The following is a 16894-nucleotide window of genomic DNA, read 5'->3' on the forward strand; positions in this document are numbered from 1 at the left end:
TAAATGGGTATGAATAAACCAGGGAAGTTCAATGCCAAGAGGTTATGGCAGGACCAGCTGGCAGCCAAAATCTAAAGTGAACGTTATCCGTTATCGTTATCCTTGTATATGAGTCCCAATTTGTAATCCCACTGGGCTTAGGCAGGGGTTTTTGTACTGGCGCTTTAACAATCCGAACAGTATTAGGTGTAGGGCAGGAAACGTGAATAGACATTATATTATCAAAGAAAGATAAGACAAGCCTTGAGAAAAATCAAACACGGTCACGAAGATATAAAATCACGTGCTGACCTGAAGAACAACCAGATTGTCAGCTAGCCGACTTGAATCATGTTGAAAATTGTCGCTCTTGCTCTTGTCTCCACAGGTAAGCATGTATAACAATATTAAACTCATGGGGTCCCTCTTCTGAAAATCTCCATTGTCTCGTTTAAACTTTATATAAGAAAACGGGTGCTTGACTCTTAGTTTCTGAGCATTTGATATCCTTAGGTGGTTCTTTGTTGTCATAAGCCACAGTGAGTTTGTTATGTATCGTTTACGTCGCCTCCGATGATGCTTCCACTGAGGTATCATTTATAGAGGATCTTAAACGAATGTTTATGTAATGTTCCAAGAAATAGGTTGCCGGATTTAATATTTAATCCGGCAACGATCAAGTCAAAAATATGTTATTTGGAACAATGTTATACCCTTTACCTTCAATTCTAACGTAGTAATCAACTTCAAATACCATATGTTGTTTTATTTACATAGTACATGAATACATTGCATAGTTATTAACCTATGCTACTAGTTCATATTGTTTTTGTGAACCTGTTATATGTACCGGAGAACAGAAATGCTGTGTGATAAATATAGTTACCATTCTTAACACTAATTTGGTGAATGCATCTCCTAATGCAAGGACGATACAAATTTTATGTATTCAAACTTGTCCACCATCTTGAACCTTGATTGAAATTAATTATTTTTAATGTCGCTGTTGGTAAAAGCATGAGAGTGTAGTTCACTGCTGTATTTTTGTCTCTAAGCTTTGTCAATGAATATAGATAAGTAGTCGCAAGTCAAATTTTGAAGTCGAAATAAATGTTTGGTTTGATGTAGAGAGTCGGTAGTGGCAACAAGATTGTTATGGAGACTCACAGCAGTTACCAAGTCAGTTATGGTCAGTTACCATATTCTAAAGAATAAAATGGAAATTTTAAGCATGTTAAATGAAACATATTCGTCTCAAACATTAAATGTCATTCTGCGGCTTGGTTTGTTAACTCAGTTTATCAAGAGCCCACTTATCTATACGTGGTATTTTTTTGTTATATAACTAGGGGTATTAAGCATATGGCATCTTCACACTGTCAAGCTATTACGAACTTTGTCTTATACCTTGACTACAATAACAACCTTTCTTTTATCTTTGAAGATTGTAGTGATTAGTGATTTGGTGGGGTTATTTACAAGCTAATACAGCCAATCAGAGCCCTCGACAGAAAGTATGTAAGTGTTAATATTTTGCTACATTTCTGTCGAGGTATCTGATTAGCTGTATTCACTGGTGTATAATCTAATCATATTGCTGCATTAACAAACTATACAAGAAAAGTGGCTATGGCAATCGAGGTATAAGACGAAATTGGTTATAGCTTGACATTGTGAAGAAGAGCATATGGTGGATTCAGAGATATACTATACAGTGTAGAGAGGATATACCAGATTGTGTTTCTGATAATGGATTTGATAACCACACGATGATGTGAAGTGATTATAAAGAGATTTTCTAAATTTTATATTTATTTTTTGTATGTATTTAATGGAAATTGATAACATCAATTAGAACCATTCCAATTTTCAATCAGACGTCTGTGGTTCCTGCAATTCCTCTAAAACTTAGTGTTTGATCACGTCACTAATCGCGAAGGGACTCGTGTGATAAAGCAAATTTGGCGATTACTGATGTCATCAAACACTTATTTCTTGTGGAATTGCGGGAACCACAGACGTCTGAATGAAAATATGAATGGTACAAATTGACACTATCAGCGATACACATCTTTTAGAAAACCTTTTTAGAGATCTAGATGTGATCTTTACTGTGTGCGTGACACCTTTTATCTCCCGTGATCTGACGAAAATGTAATTTACCACATGTTCATGGTCAGTGAAATATTAAACCAATCAAATGCCCTATTCAATAACTTGGATATTACATGTTCTAGTAAAGAAATTAATGGACTCTTACTAATATATAGATAGTGGTTATTGTTGGTAGTGTTTGTAATTGGAAGAATGTAATCCTATCACGAATTAACGAACATTTCTTATCATCTTACATAGGGAAAGAAATCTCAGTATTGTGAATCCCATTGTGAGGCCATACCTGTCATAATTAGTCTAATCAGGAGAAACATATAACATCATATATTAATTAAACTATTTAGGCCTAGCGGTTCAGTAATGTTTTATCACTGTCTTATCAGTTATAAGGTTTGATAAAAACAAAGGTTTCTTCAGTCTTCTCGGATTTGCTATTTGCGATCAGTAACCACTTTTGTCGCATTGCACTTTCTTCCACCATTCTCAATCAGAATGGAAAAGGCGGACATAATACTCTATTTCGTGACATAATGCTCACTCTTTTCAAAACACCTGATGGTACTTCTTTTTGAAAGAGTCCACTACTACACAACTTTTACTCTCGATTTTGGCATTCTTTGGACCAGATTTTGATAAACGGAATTGTCTTGCTTGTACTGATTTGTTATTCTTATAATAATTTTTATTCTAGTTGTGGTACTGGGTCAGACATTTCCCCATACTGACCACTCCGAGCACCATCACGGTACATCAATCTGTGCCTTTATCGGCAACGCTGACTGTTCTATCTTCGCCCCTCATACAGTATGTGGTACTGATGGCAAGACCTATAACAGCAAGTAAGATTTAATTTCGTTCATATTTCAATGCCAAATGTACTATGCTGTTTTAGGGCAAGTAAAATGTTATTTTGTACACTACAATTTTTTTTACCATTGGCTCAACTACCATCATGTTAAGGACCGGTAGCATATATTGTAGAATATGAACAATATAATGCTACCGGTGCTTAAGGAACATGATCTACCATAGGGACTGGTTGAACGAAGTCCATGGGCCCCCACCTTAAAGGGGACCGACAACAGAAAACAGGCCTGTAACAAGAGGGGAGTCAGCCCTCCCCCCCTAAGAAAATTTGACCCAAATCTCCCCCCCCCCCCCCCGCCTCCTTAGTCCTCAACTGCCCTCAGTATCTTATGCAAGTACTTATGGCATCGTTTAGTAGAATGTGAACTTGTAGTGCGAATATCAGACGACAAAATCCATTAAATTTCTTTTTTTCTTATTTAGATGTGATTTCTCCAAGGCCCACTGTATTTCTGCCGATCTACATGTAGTTCACAATGGAACTTGCGACCCCACAATTGATAAGGTTCCAAATGTCCACGGAAACGAACTTGTTCATCAATTCTTCTGCGCCAATCTCCAGCATTCCAAATGTGGCACCGACTTCGAAATTGTTTGTGGCACCGATTTGGTCACTTATGATAACTTGTAAGTTTGAAATACTATATCTGTATAAATGTTCTATAATGGGTGGCACTATTTAGAAAAGTTAATGCTCACCACACTATACATTTGACAGTACCCTGCAACTGAGCTTTTGTGGTTTGTCAAATCAAACACCCCTTTTGGAGAGTTCACATGGATAATTTCATGATTCAATATGCTAAATATAGATTCTCTTTCAGTCAATACTAGCTCTCGATTATATAACGCGGCCAAACTTTCTGTCGAGGGCTCTGATTGGCTGTATTCGCTTACATATAATCCAATCAAATCGCTGAATTCCGTGATACAAGAAAGATGGCTACTGCAGTCAAGGTTTTAGATTTAGTTCGTGGGGAAGATGGATTGCCAAACGGTTATTTTGGATTTTTATTTCGCTTTGTGGTTCGGATCGTTAGTAATTAGTTTTTATTGTATACTGTTTTTATGATTTCAGATGTTTGTTTGAGAAAGCCAGATGTAGCAATGTCAAGCTCAATGTCTACACGTACCAAGCCTGCCCCACATAATAACACTGTTTTTAATCTTCAACTGAAATAAAATGATTCTTTAGACTTCTCGAATATGTTATTCTTGAATATCCATCAGGGCTTTTAAATGACAGATGCTTTCAAGGGACAGGTTCGGCATTTTCGTTGGTTGATTTTGGCCCTGAATATAATCTTCAGAAATACTAGAACTTTGCGAAAATTGCATATTTCCTGCAAAAATACCTCAAAAATAAGAAATTTCACTTTTTATTGTTTCGTTCACAAGCTTATCTTCACTATGAAAATCGGGGTATTTGAAAGTTGAACGTCTTGTTGATAAAGTCTCTTACACCAAGACATTTTGCGTTAGTTTCCGTGAGTTGAATAGCAGCATTCCAGTCCCGAAGTTGATACGAATGTTCGTCGTAGACGAAATGGGACTGGATAATTGGGCCTACTGTAGTAAATCTGGTAATGAGACGAGAAGCTTTTTTAACTTTTAAGACGGATATATAACTTGCCCCCTCCGGATATATAACTTGCCCCCTCCGGACATATCACTGCCCCTCCGAACAATCAAGTCTGGCTAAAAACCAGGGTTGGTTAATTCAACCAATCAGATGCCAAATAAAGTATTGCATTACCACATGAATAATTCTGCTACTTTGCAAATTTGGCTAAATTGAAAATATAAGCTAATTAAAGACGGGAATAAAGACTGGTCTAACTTCAATTAGACTGAAGAATTGTTAAATATTCATTGACCTGTACAGTGTGTACTTTATTATCTGTCATCAGTTGAATAGCATAAATTATGACAAATTTTGATGCCATTGAGCCATTTTTCTGCAAAATATAACTTTAAAGAGAAATCCGGTCAGACCATGGATCTGCACAAAAAAAAAATATACCTAAAAGAAACATGGAATTCAAGAAGTCATCTTAAGTGGGGGTCTGTTTCTGCTGAACGTTAAATGTCCAAGGGAGGTAATATTGATATTGAAATAACAAGGCAAAGTTAAAGGATGTAATCATGAATAAGGTACTTTATATTTGAATGAAACGGAAATACAAAAAGGAGCCTTTCGCTATAACGCAGTTTGTAGAGACAGTCTTATATTGACTAGACCGAAACATTTGCCCCTATTCCAGCCTCTGAAAGCTATTTGACAGATATCTGCTTTCCATGAAGTAAAGGACAAGATATTATATGCATGGTTTGTCTGATGATCTCTCAGCTAATTTAAGTCAGAGCATGTGAGACTATTTTAACAAAAGTGGTCCAAGGGAAATAACTCCATTTAATGGTATCAAAGGTGAAGGACGGTAAACATGTGGCTGTAGACGGAAACTTAGTGACTGAGTGAAAGTTCACAGTAATATTTCAAGGTTTGTAACAAATCATTACTGTTTAGCAAGATTTTTTTTGTGGCATTTTTTAGCCGGCTTTGGAATTCCGTGGTTCTGTGAGAATGGAATAATTCTCGCAGTTAACATGGATCCACAGACACTGAGACAGAAGGCCCAGTAAAGTCGATTGCATAATGATTGCAAATAAAAACACACTACACTGATTCGATAGTAGATGTTTATGCTGAGGCAGGTTCAGCTAATTAGTATTGCATAGGAATGAAGGCTACGTGATGTTTAGCACGTAGATAAGTTATCAGCACTCGTGTATTGTTTGAATGACTGTAATTGTCTGTAGCCTATATTTGTCTTGCATGGCTTTGTTTATGTTAGCCTGGTGCTCTCTTCTAGTTGTTGTAGGTAGGTAAGTAGGGTTTTAAAAAAAAGTACATCAGGGTACACAGATAATTTTCTTCTTAATTTTTCTATTTCTTCTAAGCCTTCTTCTGATCGAATTTTCTGAATTTTTTTCCTTGCCATTTCACAAAAAATGTTAAAAATTTAGAATTGGAAAATAAAGTCCAACTAATGAATTTTTACAGTGGTGTAACCTATTTTCGTGCATATAAGGATTCAACACTGAATTTCGTCAAAGTTAAATACACCGTTATTTTTTTTTATGTCTTAGATTCATTCTACTAGCTGACATTATACAGATAACCCATGTTTATCAAAACAAGCAAATGCGGAGTTCACGCGAGGTCACACATTTAAATTATTAATCCTTTCCAGAAATGCACGAAAAATGGGTTAGCACGAAATTAGGTTACTTGACTGCACTCATATTGACTTAGTTTGAGACTTTAAATTCATTGATCATTTTAATTAAGAGGCAGCATTCCTTTAAGATCACCGATTATATAAACTAGATCTATAATGGATCTCTTTAAATCCTGCTTTATTTAACATTTCTAATTTTTTTTTAAAAAGATTAAGTTTAACCCAGATATTATCAGTAACCTACTGACTCTGTTTTAACATTGAATGAAAATATTATAGAGTTAACCTGGTACAATATTATACTAGACTGATCATAACAAACTTTTATATATACCTACAGTGTTATTACTATGATATATTTTACTGTATAAGGTTACCAGTACTGTGGTTTCAATTTTTATGAAGCGTTGTATTACTGTATTTTATATGTTTTTATTTCATATAGAGTGTATTTTATAAGGTTACAGTTTTGTAGGCCTACATATCATATTGTGCATTATATTTTGGATTCCAATCTAATGTCATTGTAGTAAAGTTGTGCATTTCAATCAATTTACCTTTCGGAATTGACCAGATGTTCTTTCGAAATGTTTACTGTGATACATAAGACTTATCAGTATTCAAAACAGAACCTGAAAATTGCTGTTCTTCACAGATTCACGCTGCTTGATCTTCAGACATCATTTTAAGTTTTAAGTGTTGTCTGCCTTTAAAGTAAACAGTCTGTATTTTCAGGGATTGATTTGGGTCTTGAATGTGTTTTAATAGTCTAAAGAAGTACTAAAACGCATGAAAATCCCTTCAATTATAACATAGAAATTTTACTGTCTACTTCTATATATGTGTTTTCTATATATGGCATAGTCTTACTAAAATTCGCGTCAAATTTTTTTAATTTTCAAATTTGAATAATTATGGATACATATTGATTTGGAGGCTCAAATTTCGACACTATTACTGATTATGTAAACTTAAAAATTTCCTGTTTCTGAAACTAAGGTATGATTGGTCGAACTGATAGTGAAGGTACTCCTTTAACTTGTAGAGCCACCATGGCTGCTACTGGATTAACTGGTGCCATTGGTTTTCCATCTTACTGTCTGTTTTCTTTCAATCTTACTCTTATCAACTTCTCATTGAAATATATCTCATTTCTAGATTCACTCGTTGATGATTTGAAATGTTTTGTATATTTTAGATTTGAAAAATGTTGGAGAAATTAGTAAAGATATTCCCTACAACTGTATGGACAGCCTTCCTAGCCACAGCAGCTATAGCATGGTTTATTTATAACAGGAGAGACCCACCTGTAAGTAAAGAGGTTTTCTTGACTTTGTATGTGTATTGGGGACGCTGACAGCAGATTTAGTTCTTGTAAAGAGGTTTTCTAAATTATTTTAGTGACGTCATCAAACTCTTATTTGAGGGGAATTTGCAGGAACCACAGATGTCAAATGGAAAATTGGAATGGTGCAAATTGATGCTATCAGTGTCCGCGATACAGTTAAAATTTGAGCAAACCTCTTATCAATTTCTTTAATACTCTGTTACATACAAAAGACTTTTTTACAATTACATGAATACACTAGTGAAATTTATTGATGGCATCATTTGGTTAAGATTATTGTATCTATTTATTATATTCTTACAGCTGGAACCAGCCCCTGAAAACAATGAGAAGAAGAAAAATAAAAAACTTACAAAGAGAAAAGGAAAGAAAACAATGAAAGTTTTTTATGGTACACAAACTGGAAATTCAAAGGTAAATAGTAACATCATTGTATTTTACAGTATCACCTGTATATTGACTTACTGGGTCATTGAATGTCTTGAGGATGTACTTCAAGCTTGATTCTATATATTGTTTGATTCTTCCATCTCCCGGATGATTTAATTGGCTTGAGACCTTTCATTCACAATAACAACGTATAACAAATTGAGTCTTATACCTTGGCTTACATATATTGTTTGATTCTTCCATCTCCTGGATGATTTAATTGGCTTGAGACCTTTCATTCACAATAACAAGTTATAACAAACTGAGTCTTATACCTTGGCTTACATATATTGTTTGATTCTTCCATCTCCCGGATGATTTAATTGGCTTGAGACCTTTCATTCACAATAACAAGTTATAACAAACTGAGTCTTATACCTTGGCTTACATATATTGTTTGATGATTTACTCAGAGTAGGCTTGAGGCCTTTTATTCACAATGTCAAGGAATAAGGAACTGCATCTTATACCTTGATTGCAATAGCCATATTTTATGAATTGTTTGCATAATCTGAATAGTGCTGATATAATGAAACACTCTTATTGAGAATAGTCCAAGAGGCCTCTGTGGTATCTCTATGTGGTTTTAACTAGTATGCTGAGTTTGGTGCCATGCTGTAAAGCAATGTGCCTGGTCTAGTAGTCTAATAGGTGCCGAACAGAAGGTCGTAAATCCGTGTTTAGTTTTTATTTTCCACCCTGCTTATTAAATGTTTGTGATTACTTTTTACCAGTGTCAGATATCAGGTTGAAAAGCAATACCCCTTGTCCAGCAGCTGAATATTTGCTGAACGGAAGAACAAATTTATATATATTTATGTTTATATTTGTGGTTGTAGAAATTTGCCGAGATATTGGCGTATGAATATGAATTAAGAGGTTATGGTACAGAGGTTGTTGATTTAAAAACATATGATCCAGAAGATAATTTAGTTGAGGAGGTTAGTTTATTGATTTTGAAATTGTTTTTATCTGTACAGATATTAAGATCCCTTTTTCTGTGTATTTACATTTTTTAGATTTTATCAACAGGGAAGAGCAAAAGTGTTGACTTTTTTCAGTCGTTTCCTTGAACTAATTTGTTTTAATCATTTCTTTTTATGAGTCTGAACTCAATTGTTATTTTTTTTAAATAATGGCCTTATTAAGTAAGAAGTTATTTAAAAAATTAGGTCAATGAACTACAATATATGACAACAATGTGTTACTCTAACTTCCTGAGGTGTGATACACAATAATAAATGTAATTAAGGTTAATATTTCCTTGTTGTAAAATGTCTATATTTTCACATTTTATAACTTTAAAGAGGAAGAACTTCATAATAAAAAGTGGTATCAGGTGTCTAGAAGAGAAAGGACACAATGTTTTATTTGACATGTTTCTTTATTTCCTTCATATTTGACAATCATACATGATGTTGTATAAAGACAACTGTAGGTAGATTAAACTTACCTTATTGTATTTCATCATATTTCAGAATGCCAATGGTAATATCTGTGTATTTATTATCTCCACTTACACTGATGGTCAACCACCAGAGGGCGCTAGCTGGTTTTATAAATGGTTGACTGATACTTCTGATGATTTTCGGGTCCAGAAGACCTTGTTAAAAGGTTTATATTATACTATAGTTGGACTGGGTAACTCTGTATATAAAGATAATTACTGCACGGTAAGTAGATTGTCTTTAATAAAGACTCTTGGTTGTCCTAAAATATCTTACTATATGTTGTTAGTGTGGAATTCGAATTTCGACTTTTGTGTCCTGTTCTTTACCTCGTACCAAGATTCTGTCGATGGGAAGGCTTAACTTACATACAGAGTTATACAAAGTGGGGAAAACCCCTCAGCTGTTTTATAACACTGTAAACCATCCTGTCATGCCTAGATGGACTCTTAAATGATCTTTGCTCCAATATAAAAATGTCATTTTATGTCAAGTTTTAAATGTGTAGATCTATATATTTCTGAAGAATGGGAAGTGCCAGAGTATATTGGGGCTAACATGAATTGATGAATTCATCACAGTATCTGGTAAAAGTTTTGTTATTGTTCTACATTACAATATTAAGATGTATATTACAGGTAGCTAAGAAACTAGATAAAAGTCTTCATGATTTATCAGCTACTAAGTTCTCAGAGACGATATTCTGTGATGAAAATACAGTTAACAGTCTTAATGGAGGTAAGGGTTTCATAATGTGCCTAGACTTGGATTGCTAGATTGTAGACAAACTCAATGTCTAATTTGAAAAGTAACACAGATGACGGAATTAATTTTTTAGCAGCTAGTAAAATATGGAAAACCATATTAATTGAAGCTAAAATGTCTAAAATGACTAGCAAAACTGGATGTTTAATTTTATTCTGAAAAGTAAGCTGCTCCATCAGCTGAGCAGATATTTGGATGACCATTTCCCTATAAGTAAAAATCTCTAAGAAAGAAGTTCAGTAATAGTGGTGCTTTGAATTGTATACAAACTCAATGTTTATATATTTCATTTTGAAATGTGACACTTATGGCTATGATAAACAACTGGTAAAGCAAATAGAAAATCAGTGTCAATATAATGTGAAATGTTAAATTCTTTTGTGTTTCCTGAATTTCATATTTATTCCAGGACTGGAAAGTGATTTTGCAGCATGGAGAGAAAATTTCTGGAAAAAAGCACAGCCTGCTTTAAATGGTAGAAAAGTTAAAGACTGTGGTAAAAAATGTGATGGGAAATGTGCTTGTTCTAAACCAGGGGTTGATGGTCAGGAGGCGGGGCCTTGTAGTTCTGATGAAGGCTCTGGTGAGGAAGAGGTAAGAATTGATAGGAGGCACGTCAGAACAGTCAGAAGGTCAGGGCCATGTATAGCTTGCATGGTTAGAATGGACAAGAGGTGGAGCTATGTTGTTCTGATGAGGGCCATGTAGTGGTGAAAATACTTAAGATGACAGAAGGTGGGCTCATGTATTGCTGACAAGGCTTAACATGACAGAAGGTGGGCTCATGTAGTGTCACAAAACTTACAATGTATAGTTGTTTGAGGCTAGATAAAAATCCTAATTTCAGACAAGTGTTCAATTTCATAGGGAAAAATTAATGAATGTTTCATCCCAATTTATTCCAGATTTTATTTGAAACAGAAAGTGAAGAGGAAAATGAAGAAAACAAAGAAAATGTTCAGAATCAGTTTAACTCTAAAAATAAATCATCTCCAAATAAAGTTAAACCAGCCAATAAAACTTCAGGAGTGGTTGATTTGGAAGATTTGGGTAAAATTATGAAAAAAGCAAAGGTAAGATTTTATAAAATATACCTTGAATGAATTTTACTTGAACCTATGATGTCATAAAACAAATTATTCCTGAAAATTATTGTAATCGATATCAGAATTTTGAAATGGCCTGAAAATCTTAGAAAACTTGGTGCTAATTTAAGCTTCCCTCACATTTTTAAAATGAAAACTTTGAACATTCTGTGTTAAAAAAAATGTTCAGTTTTGATAAAGATTTTGTTAGGTTATGTTTAGATATGTATAATCTTATATAAAAGAAAGAAATTGTTTTTTTTCCAGCAAAATAAGGACATAGAGGAAACAGGTGAAGTTAGAGAAATGATAACACCATTATTACGTCAGTCACTGGAAAAACAAGGCTATAAATTGATTGGTTCACATTCTGGAGTCAAACTGTGTCGCTGGACGAAGGTTAGTAAAGAAATTAAAAATTGTTTGTTCAAAGTATAAGAAAAATATTCAAAAATTCCATCTTTTCTATTTCTTTGGATTCCATCAGTTACTAAATTATACATTAACTAGATCTCAGATTTTCATCTTGAAAAGTAGTTTGGATAGTCAAGATGCAGCCAAATTAGGTGGTAATACGAGGTTGTCTACCTTTAAGCAACATCAATATGTATTTTATCTATAATTCATTCCAGTCAATGTTGATTTTTCACATGTATTTGATGCAGGTCGAAGGGGCTGAAAAATGTCCCTCATTAATTGCACCCATGAAATTCTATTTATTTTGTTTTTTTCAGTCAATGTTACGAGGTAGGGGAGGGTGTTATAAACATACATTCTATGGTATAGAGAGTCATCGCTGTATGGAAACAACTCCTAGTCTGGCCTGTGCCAATAAATGTGTCTTCTGTTGGAGGTAATATTATGATTTTGTCTTTGACATTAAATGGATATCCGAATGAAAATGATTAGGGAATGTTAAGAGGTTTTCTAAAGGAATCACAGACGTCTGTTTGAAAATTGGAATTGTGCAAATTGATGCTATCAGTGTCTCTGATACACATTACAAATTTATAAAACGTCTGTAATTGATTTTTTGACAAAGTTTAAAAACTCAATTCAAGATACCTAATCATACTTAATCATTAAATTCTTAAGATTTTTTATTTCAAAGCAGTAACTTATTATGTATATTTCAGACATCACACGAATCCAGTAGGAACAGAATGGAAGTGGAAAATGGATGATGCAGAAACTTTGATTGCAGGAGCTTTAAAGAATCATACTAAAATGATCAATGAATTTAAAGGTACAGCCTCATCTTATTTCTATATTAAAACTTCAAAAATAGAACATTAGAGATCTAGCATAAGTGGTTACATGCTTCATAGGGCAGCTGGTTATTAGGTATAAGAGAGTGAGAGCCGACTCTGGAATGACTCACAGAAGCACTGGCACAGGCTCAATTGTTAGGATGAGACAATAATTAAGTTCAGAGGCTTGTCCTCTACAGACTGTGCAAGTTGGAAATATAAAAAATGAATATGCTGTTCTGGCAAATGAACACTGCATAATGCATACTTTTTGAGAACAAAAATAGGACTTAGAACTCAGATTGATTTGCACCCTGCATGGCGTTGCCTCTCTTCATTAGCCCACATGGTGCAGAAAAGTAGGACTTAAAACTCCATTCATTTCATTTCATTTTCTGATTGATTTTCAGGAGTACCAGGAGTTATTCCAGAACGATTCCAAGAGGGAATGAATCCACAACATTGTGCCTTATCTCTGGTAGGAGAACCCATCATGTATCCAGAAATTAATAAATTTATAGATTTATTACATGAAAAACACATATCAACATTTTTAGTCACCAATGCACAGTTTCCAGACGCCATTAGGTAGGCCACCATCTTGAATTTATAATTTACACCTGGATTTCTTTAAAAATTCTTACACGGCAAAACGTTAATTAGTATTTCAAAATTTCTGACTTAATTGGAAAGGAATGTAGGAATGGTTCAAGTAGTGGCCTTATGTTGCTGTTCTGGCAAAAATTCCCTGTGTTTTGGGTGTAATGGATGTCCCATTTGACATTCAAGATCACCCAATGCTACATTGACAGGCTTTGATGACTTTCATTCAACAATTTCTTTGTGTTTGTGGTAGGATTAATTTGATTTTAGAGCATGCTATTCTGACTACCTTGATAACGTCTACATTTTACCATTCATATTAACAACTCTCACCCCCTGTGTTACAGGGAGCTAACTCCAATTACCCAGCTGTATGTTAGTGTAGATGCCAACACGAAAGAAACACTGAAAAAAATCGACAGGCCATTATTTAAAGATTTTTGGGAGCGATTTATCGAATGTTTAAAAAGATTAGGAGAAAAGGGGCAGAGAACTGTGTATAGACTAACTCTAGTTAAAGCCTGGAATACTGAAGAAATAGAAAACTACGCTAAATTGGTTGACCTCGGGCGTCCTGATTTTATTGAAGTGAAGGTTAGTCATATTTTTGTATGATATTTTGTGGACTAAAGAAAGTACTATATTGGGCTAGTAACTATTTTTGTGCTTACCCTTGTTCGATTCTGAATCAATTTTGTTTCTTGAAAGTGATAGATATCAAAGGAACTTGTGTCTAAAAGACTTGTTTTTCTCATGAGAAAAGAAAGAAACAACTATATTTTACATGGATAGGTTCAAAATTAAGGAGCTTTTCTACCAGGTGGTCCTTGGCCAAACCTCTTGGCATTGATCTTTCCCAGATTATTCGTACCCGTTTACAGCTGGGTTGACTGGAATTATGAGTGAAGATGACTTATTCAAGGTCATCGGACTTTCACACACCAATTGAGATCGGAACCCACAGCCGCCATTTGCTCGACGTAACCATGCAAATGATGTCATGTAAAGAACCATTGCTCTCACCGTCTGTGCCATTAGGCTAGTTACTATTTTTGATTCTAGAACAAATTTTGGCTCTAAAGTGATATAGGTCAAAAGAACTTGCATCAAAAAGACTTGTTTTTCTAATGAGACAATGAACCCAAGATTCCTTGAAAGGTGGATGACTCACAGTTGGTGAGCTCTGCACATTCGGAATTCATGGAATCAACTGGGAGTTTTGTGCTATTCTATTCTTTGATATCCTATCCCTAATTCTATTCAGGTTTTCTTAATGGATTTTCTGTTTTTTCCAGGGAGTAACATATTGTGGAGATTCGAAAGCCTCCAGTTTAACGATGGAAAATGTGCCATGGCATGAAGAAGTTATAAAATTTGTCACAGATTTAACGGATCGATTACCGGATTATGAAATAGCCTCGGAACATGAACACTCCAACTGTCTGTTATTGGCTCATAAAAAGGTAATTCACCAAACCATCTTAGTCCAAAACATCTGCCTCTATTCCAACCTTTGATAGATATTTTGAAAATTGCCAGCCAATAACTGTGGAAGTATCGATAAGAGGTTGGAATAGAGGAAGACGTTTCAGATTACCACCATCTTCAAAATATGTGAAACTATTACTCATTTCTACTGTGTTTCCCTTTAACAGGTAAGCCTCATATTAGGGACTTCAATCAACAAACTTCACGTAACCATTTTTTACTCCCACAAATAGTTTGAGCATTCATTGTAATCAACCAGTCTGTTCCGTTTTGCTTTTTATTTTGTAGGTCAAAGTCATTATGAAAATGATTTCTATCGATTTTTGTGATGATCTGATAATTTTTTCCGAAATATTCTTTCCAACTTGGTATATTTGCTCACTCTTCAACAATTCTCTATGGATTCTTTTGATTTTTATATGCCCGATTTTGTATGGAAGCATATTGTCGTCCATCCGTCGATAAAAACTGGCCAGGATGTGACACAATAAAGTTTGTTTAAAATTCTCTATAGATTAAATACGAACCAAATGTGAATGGACAACAAACAATGATTTGCACTTGAAATTACAGCTGCTGGTGGGCGTAGGTCACCTTGCTTCGCAAGTCTATTTTTAAGTTTTGTTCTCTAAAAAAATGAACAATGCACAAAATTCATGAGTGTTGTATTACTACATGCATCCTTTCTAATGTTTTAATGACAATGTAGATCACCATTAACACATTTTTATGATCTTTTTATGGTATGATTCACAAAATCTCCCTTTTTACTAGCTCATAAATAGTAATTCACAAAACATGTGTCATATTCAGAGAGCCTTTTTAACAATTTCGTAAATTCACAGGATATTTGACAAAGCTCTTAAAGATCATTGGTTATTGATATAATTCATGCATATTCATGATACCAACATTTTGAGGGTTTAATTCTTAAATCTTCCTTATTCCAATCCTGTTAAAATACGCTGAAAGTAATTGTTTGCCATAATTCAAGGGTTTTATTCACAGCACAACAATCTTAATGGGTAACAATAATAAAAATTAATAGCAGTAATGTGTAATATGATTATTAGTTCATTATTCATGAAATATTCTGTCACATTTTGAGGGATTATCAATGCTGATGCTTTCTTTTTGTTGGTGGAAAAATCATTTTTACTCAAACATGTCCCTTGACTCATCTGAAAGTTTCAACCAACAAAATCCTGTCGTTAATTATTTAACACCAATACTGATTACAAGTTTTACAGAAACGATTAAAGTTCTTTAGCTACTACTATGCAGATTTAAGCAAACTAAAGGCCTAGTTATAGAAAATTATGTCTCCTATTTATTCTGAAGGTTTCAAGTGATAATATTGAATCTCTATTAGATCAAGATCTCTAAAACCAAAACTAGTTTAACTTGCTAACTTATTGTACAATTTGTACACTCCATTTTTTTAATTAACCCTCGGTTTTTAATTAACCCTCGGTTTTTAATTAACTCTCCATTTTTAATTAACCCTTTTAAAACTAATTCAGTTTAATCAAGTTTTTATCAAGACACATAGAGGAAACATATTTTAAAAATATATTCAGGTATAAATTACAATGTTTTTTGATAATAAAATTTTGCCCCTTTAATTCCAAATCTTCGTTTATTTCAGTTAAAAGTTAAAGGAGAATGGTGGACCTGGATAGATTATCCTAAATTTCATGAACTTATATCTGAATATACACTATCAAACGGTAAAAAAACATTCACTACTGAGGACTATATGGCTAAAACACCCCCCTGGGCTGTGTACGGGGCAACAGAACGTGGTTTTGACCCCCTAGAGACCAGACATCATCGTAAAAAACAGAAAGATATTAGTGGTTGCTGAATTGAAAGATTCCAGATGAATTTATTATTTTACTTTATGAAACTGGTCAGGAATATCAGGAATTCCACATGTATAAAGTTATATTGTCAATCAATTTTATTAAATGTGTAGTTTTTTCCAAACTCTTTAGAGATATTTATGTTAATCATGGTATATTTCTAAACATTAACAAGAATAGGCTAAATATATTGAAGGTAAATAAATATTAAAGGGATTGTAAATAGGTTTATTAAATTTTTTATGTGTATCAGTGTCCCCGATACACATCAAAATTTTAGTAAACCTCTCAACAATCCATTTAATAGAAACTTTCATTGTGTTGATTGCTGTTCTTGTTTTGAAATATACTCTGATCTGTATAAATATCTATATTAGCATATGCTTGCCATTTCATGCTGAATATCTTCA

General features: G+C 33.9%; 2 protein-coding genes across 2 annotated transcripts; both read left to right on the forward strand.

The window, feature by feature from the left end:
* Positions 1-313: 313 nt before the first annotated feature.
* On the forward strand, positions 314-4163 carry LOTGIDRAFT_237263 (hypothetical protein). The gene is made up of 4 exons (XM_009046380.1): positions 314-367; positions 2786-2933; positions 3385-3588; positions 4040-4163. Exons 1-4 carry the CDS (start codon positions 331-333, stop codon positions 4110-4112), a joined length of 462 nt encoding a protein of 153 aa, XP_009044628.1. The 5' UTR covers positions 314-330; the 3' UTR covers positions 4113-4163.
* Positions 4164-7926: 3763 nt separating this feature from the next.
* LOTGIDRAFT_135774 (hypothetical protein) lies at positions 7927-16486 on the forward strand (the record flags this gene model as incomplete). The annotated part of the gene is made up of 13 exons (XM_009046381.1): positions 7927-7965; positions 8820-8921; positions 9459-9653; positions 10067-10166; positions 10603-10787; positions 11156-11266; positions 11501-11677; positions 12013-12131; positions 12415-12524; positions 12939-13116; positions 13479-13725; positions 14427-14594; positions 16268-16486. 13 exons carry the CDS (start codon positions 7927-7929, stop codon positions 16484-16486), a joined length of 1950 nt encoding a protein of 649 aa, XP_009044629.1.
* Between the last annotated feature and the right edge of the window lie 408 nt (positions 16487-16894).

Source organism: Lottia gigantea (assembly GCF_000327385.1).
Source record: "Lottia gigantea unplaced genomic scaffold LOTGIsca_100, whole genome shotgun sequence".
Taxonomy (NCBI): domain Eukaryota; kingdom Metazoa; phylum Mollusca; class Gastropoda; family Lottiidae; genus Lottia; species Lottia gigantea.